The sequence below is a fragment of the Brassica napus genome, unplaced genomic scaffold (genome assembly GCF_020379485.1).
Source record: "Brassica napus cultivar Da-Ae unplaced genomic scaffold, Da-Ae ScsIHWf_1457;HRSCAF=2047, whole genome shotgun sequence".
Lineage (NCBI taxonomy): Eukaryota > Viridiplantae > Streptophyta > Magnoliopsida > Brassicales > Brassicaceae > Brassica > Brassica napus.
The window spans coordinates 31,082-54,142 of record NW_026014870.1 but is presented as its reverse complement, the minus strand read 5'-3'; the positions used below and the strand labels follow the sequence as shown (position 1 = coordinate 54,142).

The window sequence follows — 23,061 nt, the reverse complement described above, 5'->3', positions numbered from 1 at the left end:
AAAAAGCATATACTGGATGCCAATAAGGGATACATGTTATTCTTCTAGGTACTTACTTCCAAATTTTTGTGTTGTAATTATGTTTTCTAAGTTTAGAGTTCCGAATTGTACTTAGATCTTACATCAAATACTGTACAATAATAGTAACTAATTAAAAAAAACTATTAATCATTTTTTACCTCATGTTTAGACATATCATAGTTATGTTCAAATATAACTAATAAACTTACAAATTTTATTAGTTCCGGGACTAAAAACCCAATACGGCGAACCCTGGTTCGAATCCCGCTGGCCACACGGATATGAGCTATTGCTTTCGGCTCATTTGAATGCCCAGGAGAGGGTCTATCCGTGGGCTGTACCTCCACCCCGGGGTTAAGTCTGTGTCTTTAATAGACCCGGGTTTAACCCTTTTCAGTTACAAAAAGAAAAAACTTACAAATTTTAAGCAGAGTGTTGGCAAGATGTTTTTCTTTTCCATCTCAACCAAAAGTGAAATCGAATTCCATAAGTAATGTTTATACGACCATTGCTAGCGGATCCGGGTTTCAGTAGAAGCTGATGAAGCATTATTGCTTCAGGGCCCAACGAAGTTAAATACTCCCTCTGTTTTTTAAAGATGCATATTCTAGACTTTTCACATATATTAAGAAAACTCATTAAATATGCATTGTTTTTTGTGAATAACAATTTTCCATAACTTTAAGCTAATAGAAATTCAATAAACACCATTAATTTTTTTGAAACTTACAATTTTTCATAAAATCATACATTGAAAAATTAAAAAATGTATCTTTTTAAAACAAATTTTTTTTCTAGAACATACATCTTTTAGGAACGGAGGGAGTATTCAAAGGGCCAACAATACTTATAAATATTAAATATTACGTAATTTGACTGGTCACGACCATAGTTATAGGCTTATAGCTCTATGCCTCTATCTGATGTGGGTTCGATATGCTGTAAAGGTGTCTTTAGTAAAAAAATTTCAGAAAAATGGGCCAAAATGTTTTTGTTGCTTCTGGGGCAAAATATATTAGGCCCGGCTCTGATTGCTAGTGCCTTCCTTCGCAAATTTGAATTGCTTGCTACCAAAGTATTATTTTTTCTTACCATTCTATTAACTTTTCTTTTTACCAATCTATTAACTTGCTTAGAATTATAGTCGTAACATATAGAAACATAGAAACCATTCTTTCCTCAAAAATATAATTCCATGGAACCTAATATAAAATCGACAAAGATCAGTCGATCCGGTGACATGTATGTAGATTAAAAGTAATTAATATATATATAAAATAAATTTTAAATATTTAAAATGTTTTTCAAAGAAATCTACAATGATTAAAAGTAATTCTCAGATATTATATATATATATAAAAGAAATTTGCAAATATTCTTAAATATTTTTAAAAGAAATCTACAAAAATTTAAAAGCAATTCTCTAATACATTTAATTATGCAAGATCTACTCTGAAGCAGATGCATTATCTGATGATGAACATGAAGCTGAATCGTTTTCGTCATACTTTCCAATCTCGTCCTCTGATTCCAAGTGTACATCCTTTTCGGTTAATCGCTGTTGTAATCAAATACTCCTTGTAATCGGCTTCTTGGATTTATTGACGTGATAGTGATCCAAGGATCGTTTCTTTGCCTAATTCGCAGATAACGAATATAACAAACCTAAAATAGCATAAAATATATAAGTTGACTCAAATATATATGACTACTTTAGGCGGAAAATATGTTTCAAAAGACATACCTCGATGCATATATCTTTCACTTGATAAGGTAAACCAAGATCAGCGACCAATTTTGGAACTTCATAATATGAACAAGGTGCAAAATTATTCTCAGGTAGAACATCTCTGACAAAATCCGCAATCGCATCCACACATTCTTCAGGCAAATTATAGTCAGTCTTTAGCACCATCAATCGACTTGCAGATGATAAAGGTAAATGTCCATCTATACATCTTCGATACAATGGTTGATTAGCTGCATCTAACATTTCAAAAAATTTTCTGGCGTCCAAATTGGGTTCTTCTCATCTATCTCCTTCCTATTCACCTAGTGGTAAATTTTCTTTATATGCATTATTTACCATCTGATATACAGATCCTCCAAAACCAGCAAAGGAAGTGGAGATGTCACAATTCCTGATTTATAATGCATAATAATGAAGTACTAATTGATTATCCGCGCACATGTGCAAAATAAAATGTAAATTCTGATACTTGTTAAATATTAATTTTGTCCATTCAACCGTAATTATATCATGTGATAAGACCTATATATATTAATCTGAATATCTATTAAATGTGATTTTTACTCGTATAATTTTTTGATCATTTGTATTTTATTATAACAATTTTTTAACACTATAGATCATAAAATTTACAAAGTGAGATTTTTAAAAGTTTTCGTAATTTTCATTTTAAAAATTCAAAATATAATATATGTGAAGAATCTAAATTTTTATTATATGGTTAATATGATTGTTTAATTTATTTTAATAATAGAACATTAAAAATAATAGAAGATATGTAAATTGTTGAGATAAACAAGATCAACAAACAAAATCAAACTAACGGACTACACGTACAAACATTTATGTAGAAAACTATTTGATGTTAATGGATAGTAATAGTTCCACAAATGCTACAATTGGTTTGTTTCTCAGTTATACAAATATGTTTTAGGGTTTGATCGGGAGAGCATTAACATAAGATTTATGTTTTTTGTTATCCAATTAATAATTATTAGAAAAACATTTAAAATAAATGATCTCCAAATGCTCTTTTTTTTTGTAAGAAAGGAGTTAAATTCTCTTTGTTCGATGCTTTCATATGAGGTTTTTGATAAAATATTTGCATTTAGAATATATAAATAAATTAAAATAATTTAACATAACTATTTTAGTTTATTAAATAAGATCAAAATTATATTTTTATCTAAAAATTAAATTTCTATTTTTAAAATATATTTTTTTACTTTTCAAAGAATAATATTTTACGTTTAAAATACACTAATAATTAATTTATTATAATAAAATATATAAATAATATATACATATCTATATTATTTAGAAATTAAAAAATTATACATCGTAGACAAATCATTTACCTCTTTAAAAATTATTTTATTAAACATGTTTATGAGAGCATATTACTTCTATAGCATACAATCTCTATTGCATACTATTAATGTTTTGTCTTCAATTTTACCAATCAAGGTTTTAGTAGTATATGTTTTCTTCACAAATCACAACCACATAAATTAAAATTTTAATTAACTAAAAATTTCCTAAATATACTATTAATATTTTAGTTTATTTAATAAAATGAAAACTATATTTTTATCAATAAAAAAAATTCTATTTTTAAAATAGTTTTTTTTTACTTTTCAAAAGAATAATATTTTACTTTTAAAATATACTAAAAATTAATTTAATATAATAAAATATATAAATAATATATACATATCTATATTATTTAGAAATTAAAAAATTATACATCATGATCATACACAAATTATTTACCGCTTTAAAAATTATTTTATTAAATATATTTATGAGAATATATTACTTCTATAGCATACAGTTTCTATTGCATACTATTAATGTTTTGTCTTCAGTTGTACCAATCAAGGTTTTAGTAGTATATGTTTTCTTCACAAATCACAACCATATAAATTAAAATTCTAATTAACTAAAAAAAATTCCTATTTTTTATTAACTTAATTTTATTTCCTTTTAGAAACAATTAGTTCAGTTTTATTTTCAAATTAGTTCAGTTTTTAATCGGAAATTAAGTTTTATCATTTAAAATTTCACACTTAGAAATTTGTTTTTTTTTTCTTTTGTAAACAGCACTTAGAAATTTATTCTATTAGATTTTGAGACACTTAGGTGTTCAGTAGAAAAACAAAATTCAAATCATTTAAAATTTCACACTTAGAAATTTGTTATATTAGATTTTGAGACACTTAGGTGTTCAGAAGAAAAAAGAAATACAAAAAACAATTTGAGTTGGTTACAAAAATTAAAATTGACTTGGTTAGTCCAAGTGCATGTATGTGTACATGAACGCATGGAAATTTGTACCATGTGGCCTAATATTGCGACAACTAAACAATAAAGGTTCCTAAACAAGTAAACAGTGGAGCGGTGATATATGACTATGAACCTATGATGAGGTGTCATATTGTTCTTTAAAAGAACTTTTTTTGAGCAAAATTAGAAGAACATGTCTGCAAAATTAGTGCGATTCACAAAACAGGTAAAAAAGCTGTCGACAAATTATTTGCTAACCAAAGGAAAATCAATTTTACGTGGTTTTGGTTTCACCGACCCATAACTTCTTATTTCTTAATAAGAAAACTAAAAGTTATCCTTGTACAAAAAATAATTCTTAACCCTAATTTTATAGCAAAACGTGCACTAGAAAGTCTCTCTCCTCTTCTCCGTTCTCTCACTACGACCTTTCACGGAGAAGGAGATGAGACTTTCGATTTTTGTTTCTGTATTATAATCTTCGATCAAGTGATCGATTTCATCTTCCCTAGGCGATTAGACTTTCGTTAGGCGACTTTTGTTGTGTTTGTTCAAATCAAATCAGTTTTGTTCTTCAAATCTCTTTCTTATTTCTGATTTGGTTTGAATCAATAAAGATCCGATCTTGTTTTGATCGGTGATTTCAATCTCCCCCTTCGCAAACTACTTCAAATCCCGTTTAGTTTATAGTCTGATTTTCTTCTCCCAAAGATTATCCCCATATACTTTATTTATAGGAGTCAATCTTTACTCTCACTCTGATGTGAGCCATGATTGGCGATTGGGTAAAGTTTCCTTGCTACAAGGTATTATGAGTTATTGGATTTATCTCGAGTGATTTCTCGGAGGCTTAGTTGAATCGGCATCTTGAAGATGGTCCGATAAAAGTCTTTCCCTGGATCAAATTTCGAGTCTTTCCCAGAGCTTATAAATCGGCGATGCAGAAGTCAGGCTATAAACAATGGTTTGGGCGGAGGATTGGAGAAAGATGGGATCGGGAAGTGATGGAAAAGACAAAGATGCATCCATCTTCGCGGAGGAGCCCAGGCGGCGGAAAGCTTACGGTCATCGGAGAATACACCTTTGTGCATGAGGGACACGTGTTAAAACACGCGTTGTAACATGCCCTAAAGGATGGACGCGTAGTTATGATGATAATGATGGCCGAAAACTTTGCTGAATTGGATATGGGCCTTTTAATTTAACTTGTAAATGGTATCTTTGTTTGGGCTTTAATGTAAACCTGATTCATGTATCTTTAGCCTGAGGGCTTATGAAATGAAATCAGAGTTGACAAAAAAAAAAAAAACCCTAATTTTATAGCAATCATTAGACTATTCATCATGCACAACAGTTGTTCATTCTAAAAAAAGTTTGATGTAGGGAAGTAGTTTCCTTTACACACTCGGCCTAGACTACGTTGCACGGAAGCTTCATCGGACGTCCGCTTCCCGCTTCGGAATCGGAATCGGAATCGGAACCTTGTGGAAGCTTGCGGAATCTCGCTTCCAAAACGTTTCTAAAATATTCTCTTTAAAAACTTGTTGGAAGCTTATGATTCCATTTTGGAATCACGCTTCCGTTTAAAAAATAAATACAATGTATATCAATAAAATATAAAACCATAGTTTTAATCTATATAAAATAAAAAAAATTAATAGTAATGAATATTGAGTTATAAATATACAAATATCAAAAATAATACTATAAATTATCTTTATGCATTGAGATTTTTTATTAAAGATATAGCACATATTGAAAATTATATGATTTAAATTAAAAATAATTAATATAATATTTTTTGTAAACATAATTTATGTGTATTTTTACAGTTTTAATATAAAATCATTTCAAAATTATTATAAATGAATAAATGTTTTATTTCAAATTTAAATCATATAATTTTTAGTCCTAATTTTCTAAAAAATTTACATATATATATATATATATATATATATATATATATATATATATATATATATATATATGGATATATATATATGGATATACGCTTCCAACACGTACCCGCTTCCTAATATTTTAAAAAATATCGCTTCTGCACTTCCTTACGCTTCCGCTTCCACGTACCCGCTTCCGTTTCCATGTAACATAGGGCCTAGTACATAATTAGGGAACTATATCATTATCTCTATCACTATTTCCAAACAAGGCCATATTAAAACCTATACATTCTTTAGTTTTAACTATATTAACTTAGTTCTGTTACAAAAAAAAAACTATATTAACTTAGTTTCTCTTGTGTATCTATAGTTTATTCTAGGAGTGGACAAATTATACGTAAATTTTGATTGATTCGTTATCTTTTTCGAATAAAAAAATCAGATATATATATATATATAACATTATAAAATCAAAGTAAAATCATATATAATATCTATAAAATGAATTAAATCATAAATAATAATATTTTTTAGGAACAAATATTTGACTCGATCCATAATATGCATATATACACATATTAAAAATTTATATATACATAAATGATTATTTACTACTATATCTTATGTAACTTTTATAATATTTTATTTATTAAATTGATTATTTTAGTTATCAGAGTCTTATAAGTAAATAATTTTTATGTTAAAAATAAATAATATTATTTACACTAATTTTAGTATGTTAAAATTGTACTTTATTTATATGGATCAAATCAGATATCAAGTGAAAATATATAAAAAACATAGTTGTTTTATATGTCGCTGTTAATATTTAAAGGAGAAAAGTTCCAGAAACCATGATTTAAACGTTGTTTGAGAAAGATTTTTTGTTACAACAAGAGATGTATGAGTTTTGATCTATAAGTACTCGATTTGATTCCTGATTTATGAAAAAGTGTTACAAAAAAAAAAAAAGTACTCGATTTGATTAACCATATAAAAATAAAATAAATAAATATAGCACGGTAGCACCAAGCTTGAAGTATACGGTGCTCAAAATATTTTTGAAACATGTCATTATTTAAAAAATACCATAGCTACTTTCTTCAGTTGAAATATGTTACCTGGATTTACAAAGGACAACGAAGACCTATCCAAATTTTGTTGTCTAATATGTGCGCAATTGATTATAAGTTTATAACATCAAGACCACAAGGGTACAACTGCGTGAGTGCGTGGCCAAATCCATGATCTTCCACGAATTTCGTCTTATAGGTGTTACATCAGTATTTTGTATTTTTTACGATGAAAAGGTTCATTGCGTTAAAAGTTCAAAAAAAAAAGGTTCATTGCGTTAAGAAAATAACAAGTCACACAAGTAATATATAACCGTTATTATGATACCAGTTGCATATATTATTGAAATTTTATAGTTTATAATTTTACTTTTGAGTGTTATTTCTTGCGGCTAAAAATTCAGTTACAATAGCCATGTTCTTATGGCGGAAATAAAGAAACACATGCATCATTTTTATCATGCCTCGCTTCCATGCTCCTTACCGTCAGGACCGGCTCAAAGATATCATGGACCCATAGCCAAAATAAATTTAAATATTTTTTCACATGTATTTGTCGATAATTTTAAAAAATTTGGGCCCATATTCCTAATTTTTTTAAAAAACTGGACTCTTTTTCCAATATTATTTTTACAAAAAAAAATGGGGCCCGGGGCCCACACCCGTTTGCCCCTATCCTAAAGCCGGCCCTGCTTACCGTCATGACTTTGCGACATTCTCTTTGAGCACCATCCATGTTGTCTAACTGCTCTTCAAGGCTTGGTCTTTTAAGACAAATATTATCTTCTTATTTTCTTGTTTGACGAAAATACCCACAAGGTCACACCACTTCACAAGAACCACGTAATTAAATATTCTTTCGGTATCACTTTAAGTGGTGTTTAAAATTTTTAATTTTGTTTTACAATAACTGATATTCTCACTGTTCAAGATAAAATTTAATGTCATCTAAAATTTGTAATTACAAAATACTATTTTTTTATTGGTTGAACTTTGTTCATTTAATGTTATTTTTATGTAACCAAAATAAATTGTATAAATATTTATATTTTCTTAATAATTGAATAACATGTGATTCTAAATGAGTTTTAATGACTTTGCACAAATCTCATATTAAATAACAGTTGATTTGAAAAGAGTTTTTAAAATTATTAATTCAATAACAGGAGATTTTAACAAAATTCCAAAATTTCCTAAAACCCTTAATTCAGTTCACCTCCCTTAAACACCACTTAAAGTTTTAAGTGATATGGAGTATATCTTAACGCGTAGATTTCGTCCTATAAATAGAACATCGTAGAAAGAGGAGAAACAACAAATAAACAAAAATGGATATTGAAGCTGTGACTCCGACTTTGCAAGGCGAGTGGATCAAGGTAAGCCTTCAATCTAATTTCCATCAAATACATAACTTTTACACGAGAAAAACATCGATTATCAGCATATGACACATTGACACTGATAGTCCTTCTGTGTTCTCATCACGTATTCACGTGACCCCACTCCTTTTCGACCTAGATATTCATGAACTTTGAATCGAGTAATGAGTACTAAGATTTTTTATCATCCTCAAATAAAAATAAAATATTATCCTTCAACTACCAACTGTGTTAGCCTGTCACGTATTTGAATAATTACCGACTCATCAATATATGTTTAATAGTTATCATGAATCATCATCGTGGGTTTAAGTTATCTTGGTCATTGATCGATTAACAGGTGGAGCAGAAAGGAGGAGAAGGACCAGGACCAAGAAGCTCACATGGCATAGCCGTGGTCGGAGACAAGCTGTACTCTTTCGGCGGCGAGTTAACGCCAAATATTTCCATCGACAAAGACCTGTACGTGTTTGACTTCAAAACACACACTTGGTCGATCGAAACGGGCAGCGGAGACCTCCCTAACGTCAAAGCCTTAGGCACCCGGATGGTGCCCGTGGGAACTAAGCTCTATATATTCGGAGGCCGCGATGAGCATAAACAGTTCGACGATTTTTACTCGTACGACACGGTGAAAAAGGAGTGGAAGTTCCTGACGAAGCTGGATGAAGTGGGAGGACCCGAGGCTCGTACTTTCCATTCCATGGCTTGGGATGATAACCACGTGTATGTATTCGGTGGGGTGAGCAAAGGCGGGGCGAATAAAACTCCCGTGCGGTTTGGAACCATCGAGGCGTATAACATAGCTGAAGGGAAATGGATTCAGCTACCAGATCCGGGAGAGCAGCTAGCTAGGTTTGAGAAAAGAGGAGGAGCTGGATTCCTTGTGGTGCAAGGAAAGATTTGGGTGGTTTATGGGTTTGCGACTTCTCCTGATCCTAATGGGAAAAATGACTACGAGTCTGATCACGTGCAGTTTTATGATCCCGTTACTCAAAAATGGACCGAAGTGGAGACTAGAGGAGAGAAACCTTCTGCGAGGAGCGTGTTTGCGCATGCAGTTGTCGGAAAATATATACTTATATTTGGAGGTGAGACCTGGCCCGACCCAAGGGCCCATTTGGGTCCAGGAACGTTGTCCGATGAGGGTTACGCGTTGGATACGGAAACACTGGTGTGGGAGAGGTTTGGAGGAGGAGATGAACCGAGTACACGAGGTTGGTCGGCGTACACAACTGCCACCGTATATGGAAAGAAAGGTCTCCTCATGCATGGAGGAAAACTTCCGACAAACAACCGAACCGATGAGCTCTACTTCTACGCAGTCAATTCCGCGTAATTTCAATGCCTTCACTTTCAAGCTCTGTTTGTGTGATAAATATCATATATGTACCAATAAAAGGTTTGTGAAATTAAATCAGATAATGTACTGTGTGTGTTGGCGGCTTGGAAACTGTCGTCGGTGGAATCATAATTGTACATGTGTCCAATAAATGATATGATTGCTAAGGCATCTCCATCCCTACTCAATTTTTTTTTCTAAAATGGAGTAAACGTGAATATAGAGTAAGGAATGCTCTAACCCAACTTCATATCTCATTTCATAATAAAATTTACTCCATAAATTGAGTAATCTATTTTTTGTTTGTTCATCACTCCATTATAAAGTGAAAAATGGAATAGGGTTAGAGCAATTTTACTTTATTTTCACTTTTACTCTATTTTGGATGAAAAAATAGAGTTATACATTGGAGATGCTCTTAGAGCACATGCAACGGCGGTACGTAGCTGGAATCCTTAAAAAAAAATTATTATAAAATCATATAAAGTCCACGCTTTTTAGGTTTTTGTGTAGGTTTAAGCTGTTAAATTTCTTCCATAAGGATTCCATCGGTGGAGTCTGTTAACTATTCGTGGACTCCACTGATACATGGCGACCCACAATTGATTAGTTTTTTTTTTAAATCTAAAAAAAATAATTAAAAAAATAGAAAACACTTTTTTTAAAGGATTTTTATGCGGTACACGGTTGTGGTTGCCCTTATCTCTAGTTATCTACAACATTTTTCTATTCATCCAGACCATGAATGATCCTATGTTTAAGAAAGTTAAATGTTTGAAAGAAACATTAAATATATATTTATTATCAAAATTTATTTGTGTAAAAATACAAAAACATACATCTTTTAGAAATATAGAAAATATATAGTTAAGTACTTATAATCTGTCAACAAAACATAACAGTTGAATGTCACAACAGATTTAAAACTGCTTGGGATAATCTTAAAACTCAAGGCTGATTGTTTTATTATAAAACCACAAAGATGTCTCAGTTTTCTTGTCTTGTTCGTTATTACAGTAGCTCCTTTTTAACTCTCTGGCTTTAGATAAGAAAGGAGGTAGCTTTATCAACCTGATAAAGCCATTGATTCTCCATCTCCGATTCCATCTTCTTGATATCATAAAGACTTTCTATTTTGATCTGCCTCGGCATTGTAGCGGCCATAGCTTCCTGTATATTAGCTAAGGTGGCTGTAATGTCCAGAGGAAGGAATAGAAGCTCTCTGAGATTGTTTGGTCCAACCACTTCCGGATCTGATCCCCATATCAAATGACCAACCTGAAGGTTCCCTTCTTGTGTCAAATGCTTACCGTCGAAGAAGAGATAATCTTCAGGCTTAGCGCATACATTGCTAGTGGAGCAACTGGTTCCATTGACAGAGCCAGTTCCACAACAAGCAGCCATTCCTGTCTCAAACGCTGCATCAGAAATGATAAATGTCACAACTTTTTCAAATATCAATAAGCTTATGAGTTATGCTGATGATGATGGTGACAGTAAAAGACTTACTGTAAGTCTTAGACTTGATAACTCTGTTTTGGATGGAGCTGAAGAAGTCGTAAAACGAGTACTGGAAACCACTGAGTTGTCGTGAGAGTTCAACCAAGAGCTGCAACAGCTTCTTGTTATGCAACTCAGCCATTTCAGAAGGTAACCTCGCGCACTCCTGAACATTTCCATTTGCTTGTTTCACTGACGGTAAGCAACCCAACGGTGCCAAGTTCTGGAACGCGAACTTCCTACCTCCAGACCCGTAAAGCACCTGAAAAAGTCAGGTAGATGAGAGAACAAACAGAAAAACATATAGGGAACCAATCAAAGATTGTGTGTTTATACCTTCAGTTCTGCTTCTATAGCAGCGATGACTCGACCCACAAAAGCTTGTTTCTGATCATCAGAGGGATTCGGATTGTTCTTGGCATAGTTCAAGCAATCATCAGAGGCAATGTAGAACAAGTAGATAGCTTCGGAACGTGCTTTGGCTGTCCATTTGTTCTTGTTTTCAGAGAACTTGATCACTTGTTGTGACAGTGTCATCTGTTGGCCAGAATAATCATTTCAAAATATATTTAATCTAAACTCCCTCATACGTTGACCTAACTTCTACCATCCTAATTATGCCCGGGTATTTTTACCATAAACCGAAAAACCAAACGGAACCAAAAACCAGACCAAAACCGAGATTCATAAATATCCATACTTCTATATCTGAAAACCGAAATTAAACCAGAACCAAAAGAAAATCCCAATATCTAAAACACAATTCATATGCTTCAAAGAAGTTAATTATATTTAATTTTAAAATTAGATCTCGATCCGTGCAACCGCGCGGATTTTTGTTTTCATTTATTTTTATATAAACATTTTGTTTTTAATTTTAAATTGGTATATGTTATAATATATACTAGATCTCGATCCGCGCAACCGCGCAGATTTTTGTTTTCATTTATTTTTATATAAACATTTTGTTTTCAATTTTCAATTGATATATATTATAATATATATATGTCTATCAATTTTTAAAACTTAATAAGTTTACAGTATTTTTTTCATTGAATAGATTATTTCAAACTTTCACATGTATTTGTATCTTATATATATATATATATATATATATATATATATATATATTTTTTGGATTATTATTTTATTATTAAAATCGTAACTATATATATAAATATTAGTAAAATATTGTCTTATTATCATATTCAAAAATATTGTAATATTTCACAAATTTAAAAAGTTTTTTAAAAATTAAACTTTTCGTTTCACAGATTTATATTATCGAGTAAATAATTAAACATTTTAGTTTTTGTTTAATTTTTAAAATAAACTATATAGTTTAAAATTTGTTTTCATTGGTTTAAAGTAGTAAAGATTAACCATTGTTAGATAATATGATTTTTGTTATTTAAAAAAAATCTTCATAATTTTAACATTTAACATCGACGAATATTTAAATAATTAGCATATGGAGGTATAGTATTACAACATTAAATTATATCTATTTAATTTATACTATCTATAAATCCAATGGATCATCTATTGTTTAAATCCAATTATTGATAGCCCAATAAAAATTTTTGGTAAACCAAAAATTTAAATAATAAAATTAGAAATTAAATGTAACATGACTTTTTAGAAATAAGTTCATTGGGTTCATTTTTAAAAAAAATCTCACATGAATCAAAGTTTTGACTTTTGTTTTAATATATAAGATGTGTCTATCAATTTTTAAAATATAATAAGTTTACAGTATATTTTTTCATTGAATAGATTGTTTTAAACTTTCACATGTATTTATATCTTCTTATATATATATTTAGATTATTATTTTATTATTAAAATCGTAACTATATATATAAAGATTAGTAAAATATTATTTTATTGTCATATTTAAAGAAATTGCAACATTTCACAAATTTAGAAAGTTTTTAAAAAATTAAAATTTTCGCTTAATAGATTTATATGATCACGTAAATAACTAAAATTTTAGTTTTTGTTTAATTTTTAAAATAAGCTATATAGTTTTAAAATTTTTTTTCATTGGTTTAAGGTAGTAAAGATCAATCATTGTTAAATAATATGATTTTTTTCTATTTAATTTTTTTTTTATAATTTTAAAAATTAACATCGACAAATATTTAAATAACTAACATATGAAGGTATAATATTACAACATTAAATTATATTTATAAATCAAATGGGTCATCTATTGTTTAAATTCAATTATTGATAGCCCAACAAAAATTTCTTGTAAACCCAAAATTTAAATGTAACATTACTTTGTAGGAATAAGTCCATTAGATCCATTTTTGAAAAAAATCATACATGAATCAAGATTGTGACTTTTGTTTTAATATATAAGATAAACAAATTTCTTAAATATAAATACATATATAATGATTATATTTACCTAATATTGGCTGCCAAAAAAATATTTTTTTGCTAATATGGAAAGCTATTTGAAAAATCATGTTTTTTTTTCCGTCTGAAGGGATTCATTCATTCATAGTTAAACACTCTTACAAAGGCTGGCAGAAATCATGAAATCTCCGGAACTAAAGCCCAAAAGAAAGGCGACTTGAGCCCACAACGGGGCGACTTGAGCCCACAACGGGGCGACTTGAGCCCACAGCAGGACGATTTACAGACACATAACAAATACGGGTAAAAACCAATCACCCATAACTAAAACATTACAAACATGAAAATCTATAGACAAACTGACATTTCAGTGCACATGACCTTCCAATATAGCAACCGCAGAAATCTGGACAAATCGAAGCTGCTCTCGGCCAACCAACGATTCCATCCGCTTCAAAACCCAAAGACCCTCAATCTTCTCAACCCGGATCTATCGTTGCCGCCTATGGCCTGCCAAACGATACCATCCTCCATTAGTAATCAAGAACCAAGACTTCACAACCCGACAAGCAAGCAACTTTCGGATACGGTTTGAACGCACTCCTCTGACGTCCACTTTACACCTAGATAGAAGTCTCCCAGACACCTCCACACAAACAAGCCTCGTCAATTGATTCCCATAACAAACGCATTCAAAAACAGACCACATCAACCATAAATCACTGCACCACCAACTGAAAGAGAATTCTGCAACTGAAATTGTCACACACCAAACCCAAAAACTAAACACGGGACTCACAACCCTCTGATATAATCCGGTTCCACAACCAATAGAACATCACCTCCATATCAGGGTCATCACAAACGTTAAGAATAAAAGTCCAGACCTTAGCAAAGGAAACACTCAGAGGATAGACAGGGTCATCATAAGTGGCCTCTAGCCGAAAGAACTTGCATCTCGCTCCTAAGCCCGAAACCGAACAGACTAGTCGGGAATGAAAACCGAACCTTGACTACTGCGATGGAACAAGACCTAAACTGATAGCGACTTCAAGAAGTGCAGAGACCATAGCGCAAAGGCCTCTTCTTCGGTTGACCACGACTTCTTCGAGCCTCCTTGCTGAGCTTGTCTTCGAACACCGAAGGACCAAAACTTCTTTCTATCGCCCGTTACACCACTCCTTCTGCCATCTCACCATCGCAGAGTACGGTAGATCCAGGCTCCAGGAGACGTCTCACCTATACCACGCGCCCTCGTCGTGAAGGCTATGTCGAAACTCTGGAAGTGGAAAATTTGAATCTGACAAAATCCTCAGTTCTAAAAGCCGACCTCCAATCCATCTCCTCCACTCCAACCTCACGTCGACACCAGAAAGCCAAGACGAAAACTGGATCTGGTCGCTACTCCATTGCCAGCATGTCTCTTCTTCCAGAGCAAACAGTATATCGGAGAGAGAAAGGGAGGTAGGAGAGGAAGCAAAGAAGAAAAACGGAGGAAAAGGAAGGAAAGGAGCTCCGGCAACGTCGCAGTGACGCGTACGCGCCGGAGAGAACACGGTGGTCTTTGGTTTGCTCTTTTTTCTCTCTGTTTTTTTTTTGCCTCTCTTTTTTGAAAAATCATGTTATTAGAATGTTTTTATCTAAAATATTTAAAATTATCCAAACTACTTGACTTTTTTATTCGAAGAAAGAATCATCCGATAATTTCTCTAAAAGTTCAAATTACCATATAGTTTTATTTGAATGATTCGAAATTATCCATAACACTTGAACTGAACTAAATCAGATTTTGATTTTGTTTCCAATAATTTCTCTAAAAGTTCAAATTACCCTATAGTTTTATTTAAATGATTCGAAATTATCCATAACACTTGAACTGAACTAAATCAGATTTTGTTAGTATATTACCATGTTCCTAGTTTTGTTATTCAATCAAACCAAACCAAACCAAAAACCGAAAGAAAAAAACAAATCAAAATTCATATGTATTAACGAACAAAAAAACTCTTCTTATATAAAAATTTGAATTCTAGAGTGAGATTTAACGATCAGTCGAAAAAGCTAACCGACTCCGGAGGGGCCCCGAGAACGGTGGCGTCGGCGATGGCGAAGTTAGCTCCGTGAGAGAAATCCGCCGTGGCACGGAGAATCGGAGGGATTTGAGAAATACCCATGAAACTAGCTGCTTACAACAAGCGAGAAGATCAGACTAAATCAAATCCCTAACGAGTATGAAACCCTATAGCCATCGATCTCAACATTACCGAGATAGTCGGGAACGATGCGACCATCGGACCACCGTCCCGTAGCCTCTCCTAGAGTGATTCCATACGGAGGAAAGCTAGCGTCGACGCGATTCGAGGAGACGAACTGTTTGTTGCCGGCGTCGTAAAGACCATCGCCGAAGACGAAGAGCGTCTGGGCCAAGGAGACGGTTGAGAAGTGGAGTAGAAGAAGAGCGAAGAGGTGAGATTTGGGATTCGCCATTGAAAGAGGGTGAAGCGCCGTCGTTTTGTTTGATCTGAGATTACAGTCGTTCGTTGGTTTGTATTAAGGTGATAAACCACATGATTTACTTTTGCATTTGTTTAACAAAAATATTAAAAGACTTTTCACTGTTAGTCTATTAGAAGTGGAATTATTTGTTTAATTAGTATTTTTCTTTTTCTAATACTTTTCACTGGTTTTCGTGGTTAGTCTTTTAGAAGTGGAATTATTTGTCTAATCCGTAATAAATTACATAAATAAAACGCCTAAAACGAAGAAGTTTACAAAAATAATGCCCAATCTATTTATGTATATATATATCTTATATAATAAATTAGAGTTCAGTCTCTCCACAATCATCCACCTCAGCATATAGAATGGGGGAATTAGTGACACGTGGCTTCTCCTAAATTTTATAACTTGCTTTTTCACAAAAGCCTTATGAACCAAACGACCAATCGCTGAATTTGTCGATTGGCATTTTTTCTTAATGTTGAAACCTAATGTCTATTTACTTTATTTTCCAAGTGTTTAATCAGACAATTGAAGAAACAAAGCTCGGCTCCTAATTGATATGTGTTCCATGTATTTTTTTTATATATTTTAGATCCTTCATCTTATAGAAACTCTAATTTAGTCTAGCACTTTCTATTTATGCTATTTTTGGATTGGTCTACATACAAATGTCTATTAGATATAAATCATAGCACTAAAATAATCAAAAATATGAAGCATCACATGTGCTGGACCAAATTGGTCTACATACAAATGACTCCCATTTTTCTCTATCTCTAAAATAAAAGGTACAATTATATGAGTTTTGGAAAACCAATAAAATGAGTATCAAAGCGAGAAAAGTAGTTAAAAAAGCATTTATTTTTGTAAATGCCTATTTTTATGTTAATATCAACCACTGAACTAAACGTGATATAATTTGATAGATAGGATTGATCTCAGAATTTTAATTATCTAATCCTTCTCGCATTAAACATCAGCATATTGAAGTTTATAATCTATTTTATTGGTCACTAAAATTAAAAATGAATAAAACAATTAAGTACAATAATATAAATATATTTTAATATTTAATTTATTCACAACTAAAATAACTTAAACTTTCACTATGTTATTATTTTTTACTAATTTCTATAATTTTATATACAAATTATATATTTATTTTGCTATTAAAAATTATAAAATAACCAAATTAAGAAGAAACTAGACCACCAATACATAATCAAAACCTAAAACCTCTACAATCAAAGATAAAAACAAAATGTTTAAGTAACATTAACTCAATAAATGTCACCATCTAAAAGGTAAGAAGCACCTTACAAACTAAACTAATACATACAAGACACCTATGCCAGTGAAGAACCACAAAGCTCTAGATAGAAGGGACCAAAGCTCTAAGAAACTTACTCCGCATACCTATACCAAGGGAAGCAATGAAAGAAGAGAAACAACTGAGGGTGGGATAATAGAACCCAACCACCGAGAAATCAAAGCCTAAGCTGAGACCAGAAACAACCTTCGAGCAAAAGGAAAACACTATCCAAACCTGGAGGGGTAAATATGACGAAAGGAAGCGCCACCAGAGACGCGAACAGCGATGAAAGTTGTAACGAGATGAAAGAACAAAAAGGGAAGGGGAGAAAAAACGAAACCAGAAAACCGTGGAGTCGTCTCCAAGCTATGAAAGAGAGCTTAGAAGTCACATCACCAAAAACCAGATCTTGAAAACGAAGACAAGTAGGGACTATCAATAGCAAGTCAACGACGAGGAAAAAAAATCAAAAATGACTAACTCTGACCCAACCCAACATCAGCCAAAATTTATGGAAGAAGAGGAGCAGTCAATATTAACGCCGTGAGAAACAACCTCACAACTGGAAATTCATAAATCTGATCTACAACAAATACTAATAATTTCACAAAAGAAAAAAGCAAGAAAGGACAAGAGCATGGAGATTACATGATTGGAGAAGATGAAGACTATCATAGAAAGGTACAAATCAATTAATGAGTTGTGAAGTTGTGAAAGTCCACCTACTTAATCATATAACGGTCCATAGTCCAGATCTATTACAACACGCCAGGAAACAAAAATCAAAAGTTTTTCAAGTCCTCCCACGTGTTGTCATTTGGAATAGGGTGTTCTAAGGTGGCAGAAGAAAGAGAGAGTATCCTCAACTTTATTATATACTAGTGGTATTCCGGCGCTACGCGCCGGATTCGTATATTTTATTTTTACATGAATTTACAGTTTATTTTATGGTCTTAGTAAATAAAATATGTTCAAAATATGAAAATAAAAATATGTTGCAAGAGAATGATATTTTTTTCTGATCAATTTGATAGTGGTTAGCGACTATATGGTGTTAATTTATTTTGAAGTTGATTAGTTCAAAGTGAAATAACATAAGTGGTTGTGACTAATTGATTTAATAAAAGTAGAATAAAAACTATTGTCGTAACAAAGTTAATTTAGTTGAAATTTAAACATAAAGTAGAGTTGATTTTTTATTTAGAAAACATACTTATACTGTTTAATACCATGTGGACAGCATATAGACGAAACGTCATTTGAAATTTTATTTTATTTAAGTAACATATAGTACCTATGGGGGGGGGTGAATAAAAAAGCAAATAATATAAATATTATTTGAAGTTTAATAAATTTATGAAATTTTCATTTATTTTAATTTAAAATAGTATTAAATTTTACTATTTGTTATTTTTTCAAAAAATACTATCTATTTTATTTTTTCATTTATATACTTGTTCGACCATTATTGTTTTTCATGAAAACAAATTTGTTTTAATTTTTTGAAATGTTTTTCTAAATTTACAAAGATAATAAGAATTATATTAAAAAAATTGTGGTCGATTGTGTTAGCATATATTATTTTTCCTTTTATATGTTTGTTTTACCTTTTATTCTATACAATTTTTTTTGTCAACGTATACATTTTATTTAAACTGTGGATTTATATGATGTAGCCGATTCATTGTATTAAAAAAATATTTCTGGACATAGATTAGCTGGAGAAACTTAACTTATTAAAACAATGACATGGTTTAAGGAAAATGTCTTAGTTTATACAAAGTGATTTTTTTTTTAAGTCTTCAATGCAATGTTCATGTGAACGCATCTTCGTAGTCAATCAGTCATCAAACTTGTTAATAATATCATTGTTTCTCTTCTTCTTTGTGGAGCGCCCTTCCTCCAGAACTGCTGCATCCTCTCATGTATTCTTGTCAGCTACAGGTGACTCATTTGGTTCACTTAGAACAGTTGTTTGCCCATCACCATTCCCATCAGCAGTGCTTCTTCTAATGTCTGAGTCCCTCATGTTCTCACATGGATAACTTCTTTTCACAGCTCCACCACCAGACATGTAATCACCGGGTTGTCATTGCTACCTTAGTTTTTGATCATTGTCATTAACAATGTTAAACAATGATCAAAAACTTTCGTAGTTTCCCGACATAGCAAAATGAAGTTAATGTACTGACTTGATTCTCAAAATTTGGTTGGGCTGGGCGCTAGTGACAATTGTATATGAGCTCTGCTGTTTGGATGAGAAGTTGAATCGAGAAACCTTCAACTGGAAGGTGAAGGTGCGGCCGAAATTTTTTTTTGATGCATTATAGAAGGGCCGAACTCCGGGGGTCTTGGAGCCCTGCGTTCTGGTGAGGGATAATATTTCAGTTACTTGAATATGCAGTTTACGTAAAATACGGACAGAGAAATGTGCGTAAGTTGGTAAGTGTTACCATTTGTTGGGAGACCTCTCCAACCCTGGTATTTGTCAACTAACTTATTACAGTATCAAAAGCTACAAACTCAGTTGAGTCAGATGCATCGGAGACTGTCACATTAACAATTTCAGAATGTGACATATAATGTCTATAAAAGTTTACTATCAACAAAGCTGGAAGGAGGAAGAATTTTGTGCTGATAAAACATTACCTCACAACCCCAATTGAATTCTCTTTATTACATGAAACGCAAGTGAAGGAGGAGAAGCCTCGTTACAGTATGCGAAAAATCTTAGTGCACGAAATGTAGCACCATCAGTAGATGGTATCAATGCCACTTACTACCCCAGTGCATAGGAACTTAACGTTCTACAACAATGTAAATTAAGAGAGGCAAAGGTTATCTTGTGTTTACCAGTGGGGAGGCGTTCAAAACAAAGGAATTAAGCTCAGCCAAAGTTACCGACTCTATCTTCCTCAATGTCTGACGTGACAATTTTGAATCTCGCTCTTTCTTCTCCGGCCGATCTCTCATCTTTACCACCTCATGATGATGTCCACGGGTCTCTGACAGATAGGAACAAAGCAAATAAAAAAAATCATCAGATAAGCTTAAATATTTGAAGGAGGAGGTCGAAGCAATCAATACCTGAGAATTTCCGTCTCTGTTTTGTAATTCCATTTGAAGAAGGCACGATGGTAGATGATCGTCAAGCTTCCCTGGTTCAACAAATAAAACAATATGCGTGAATTCTTTTGTTGAGTTCTAGCTTCCAACTCGAGCAATTGTGCTACACCAATACATATGAAGCTATCTTTTGAGTAGTCAACCAATATGCGTGATTCTTTTGTTACACCCGAGTTCTAGCTTCCAACTCCGAGCAATTGTGCTACTTCTCACCAAATATGTTTCATATGAAGCTATCTTTTGAGTATCCTCGGGTTTAAATTTGCCATTTGTACTGTTGTTTTGCTGCATACATCAAATAAACAAAAATCAATTCTCAGGAAAATAAGAATTTCAAATCAGAAACAGCCAATGAAATATATTGTCATTAACATGTATATAGAAAATATCTTTCCCACACTCCTCATCACAGATACTGAGCTCAAAATACTCTTGCTCCTCAGACTCTTCCTTAGGTATCTCAGTCTCATCTACATGTCTGGGTTATGACAGTCCATATAAGTATCAATCATAAGGTCATAGCCTTTCAGATTTTAGCCATCTTCGCCAAAGCTGTTCTTTTCCTGTCAAAGTTTTAGCTACAGTCTTGACATAATATCTCTACCCCTTTAAACTGCCTAATCACAAACCTTGATGCACCAGCAGACTCAAATCAAACCTGACATTGAAAGCTTTCTTCTTCTGTTTATGTTTAGATTAGTAACACACATGAGAAACATCCAAAGACGTATAAAAGTTTGTGAAAGTTACCTCCCAAAACGGAGCTGAGCCAGAGTAAAACATAAACCATCACGCCTGCGCTCGAAATATCTGCTTCTGGATCGTAATGCTTGGTCAGAACTTCAGGAAAAATGTAGAATGGACATCCAAACATATCCGTGAAGTTTACTCCTTTAGATAACAACAAAAATCTCAGGATAACAGAGTAAAGCTATGCAATACAAAGTTGTACTAACTTAAAAATATATGGATACTGGCGTAGCAAGAAGCTCGTTACTGAATAAGGTTTGCCAGACCTCATGCTGGAACTTCAACTACTTCCAAGTGGTTAAATCTAACTGAGTATCTAGTCCCATGAATGAAGAGTAGATGTCTGGCAATTAATATGTGTAAGCAAACACATACAATCATCAAACATCAAGATAAATAAAACATGTGTCCTTGAGCTGAAAGAACATTTTATTTACATACCATCGCATGACAATAACTAACTCCAGATATAAGCTGATGAAAGAAGAATCAAGCCTGAAAAATATTAAAAAGTGTTTTTTTAATTAAAAACGCCTTAAACATAAGATAATGTAAGAGTACTGATATTACTCAAAAGAAACAAACAAAACCATAAATCAAACTGATATATCTCAGAGAAACAAAAAAAACAATCACAGAGAGCACCCACCATACCACTTCCTAGATCTTCTTCCAACCTGATTAAACCTTAAACCTGCCGTAGCCTAGAACTGATTTGAACCATAAACTCACCATAGCCTAGATCTGATTGATTTGATGATTAATGGTGAGGATTATCAATTTCGAGCTAGGAGCCGAGCTTTGTTTCTTCAATTGTCTGATTAAACACTTGGAAAATAAAGTAAATAGACATTACGTTTCAACATTAAGAAAAAATGCCAATCGACAAATTCAGCGATTGGTCGTTTGGTTCATAAGGCTTTTGTGAAAAAGCAAGTTATAAATTTAGGAGAAGCCACGTGTCACTAATTCCCCCATTCTATATGCTGAGGTGGATGATTGTGGAGAGACTGAACTCTAATTTATTATATAAGATATAGATAGATATCACCTACTACTACATAACACAATAAAAATATCAAACAATGCTCTTAACAAATAAAGACAACCACATAATTACATCATCCACAAAATTATACATAACAATACTAAGCAAATATTCCGCGTGAAACGCAATAAGCCCCTAATAAAAATGTATAAATCTTAACAAAGAGGACAATACAATAATTTTAAAAATAAGAGAGAACCTAGTTAATGAACCACAAAACAAACTGATGAACATATCCACATGGTCTTTTCCGTAGAGTTAGGAAACGCCGAAGCTTATCTTCGGTTAAGAGATTGATTCATAATCACTTGTTTTCATTATTGAGCAGGGCCGATTCAACACTGTTATGAGCCTTAGGGCAAGTTCTTTTTTTTAATCTCTAAAATTTATATGCATGTAATGTTTAAAATATTTTTAAAATTATTTAGTAATATTTTTTAATGAAAACAAAACTATATACATATCAAATAATTTTGGACCATTTTCTATTTTATTTATTATATTTATAATTTTTTATATATAAAATATAAATTTATAAAAAAATGGGCTTCTTAATTATTAATATACGGGGGACACGAGCTTGAGCTTAGGCCACGGGCGACCGCACCGCGCGCTTGTCCCCCTTAGTAAGCTGGCCCTGTTATTGAACTGCGAACAAGCTCTCAAACCAAAGAAGAAAGTATTCTGAGATGGAACTCTTTGTC

General features: G+C 32.2%; 2 protein-coding genes and 1 long non-coding RNA gene across 3 annotated transcripts; 1 reads left to right on the top strand and 2 right to left on the bottom strand.

Annotated features, from left to right (window-relative positions):
- The first annotated feature begins 8,269 nt into the window (after positions 1–8,269).
- LOC125597411 (epithiospecifier protein-like) lies at positions 8,270–9,938 on the top strand. Its single transcript, XM_048772140.1, has 2 exons — positions 8,270–8,407; positions 8,751–9,938. The coding sequence occupies exons 1-2, from the start codon at positions 8,360–8,362 to the stop codon at positions 9,747–9,749; spliced, it is 1,047 nt and encodes a 348-aa protein (XP_048628097.1). The 5' UTR covers positions 8,270–8,359; the 3' UTR covers positions 9,750–9,938.
- A 594-nt stretch (positions 9,939–10,532) lies between these two features.
- On the bottom strand, positions 10,533–16,219 carry LOC125597409 (inactive GDSL esterase/lipase-like protein 25). The gene is made up of 5 exons (XM_048772139.1): positions 15,884–16,219; positions 15,686–15,801; positions 11,589–11,789; positions 11,262–11,514; positions 10,533–11,170 (listed from the first exon to the last, which is right to left on the bottom strand). Exons 1-5 carry the CDS (start codon positions 16,104–16,106, stop codon positions 10,794–10,796), a joined length of 1,170 nt encoding a protein of 389 aa, XP_048628096.1. The 5' UTR covers positions 16,107–16,219; the 3' UTR covers positions 10,533–10,793.
- A 2,868-nt stretch (positions 16,220–19,087) lies between these two features.
- Positions 19,088–20,345, bottom strand: LOC125597405. Its single transcript, XR_007331695.1, has 3 exons — positions 19,887–20,345; positions 19,626–19,799; positions 19,088–19,532 (listed from the first exon to the last, which is right to left on the bottom strand). It is a non-coding gene; the product is annotated as an uncharacterized LOC125597405 (long non-coding RNA).
- Positions 20,346–23,061: the final 2,716 nt, after the last annotated feature.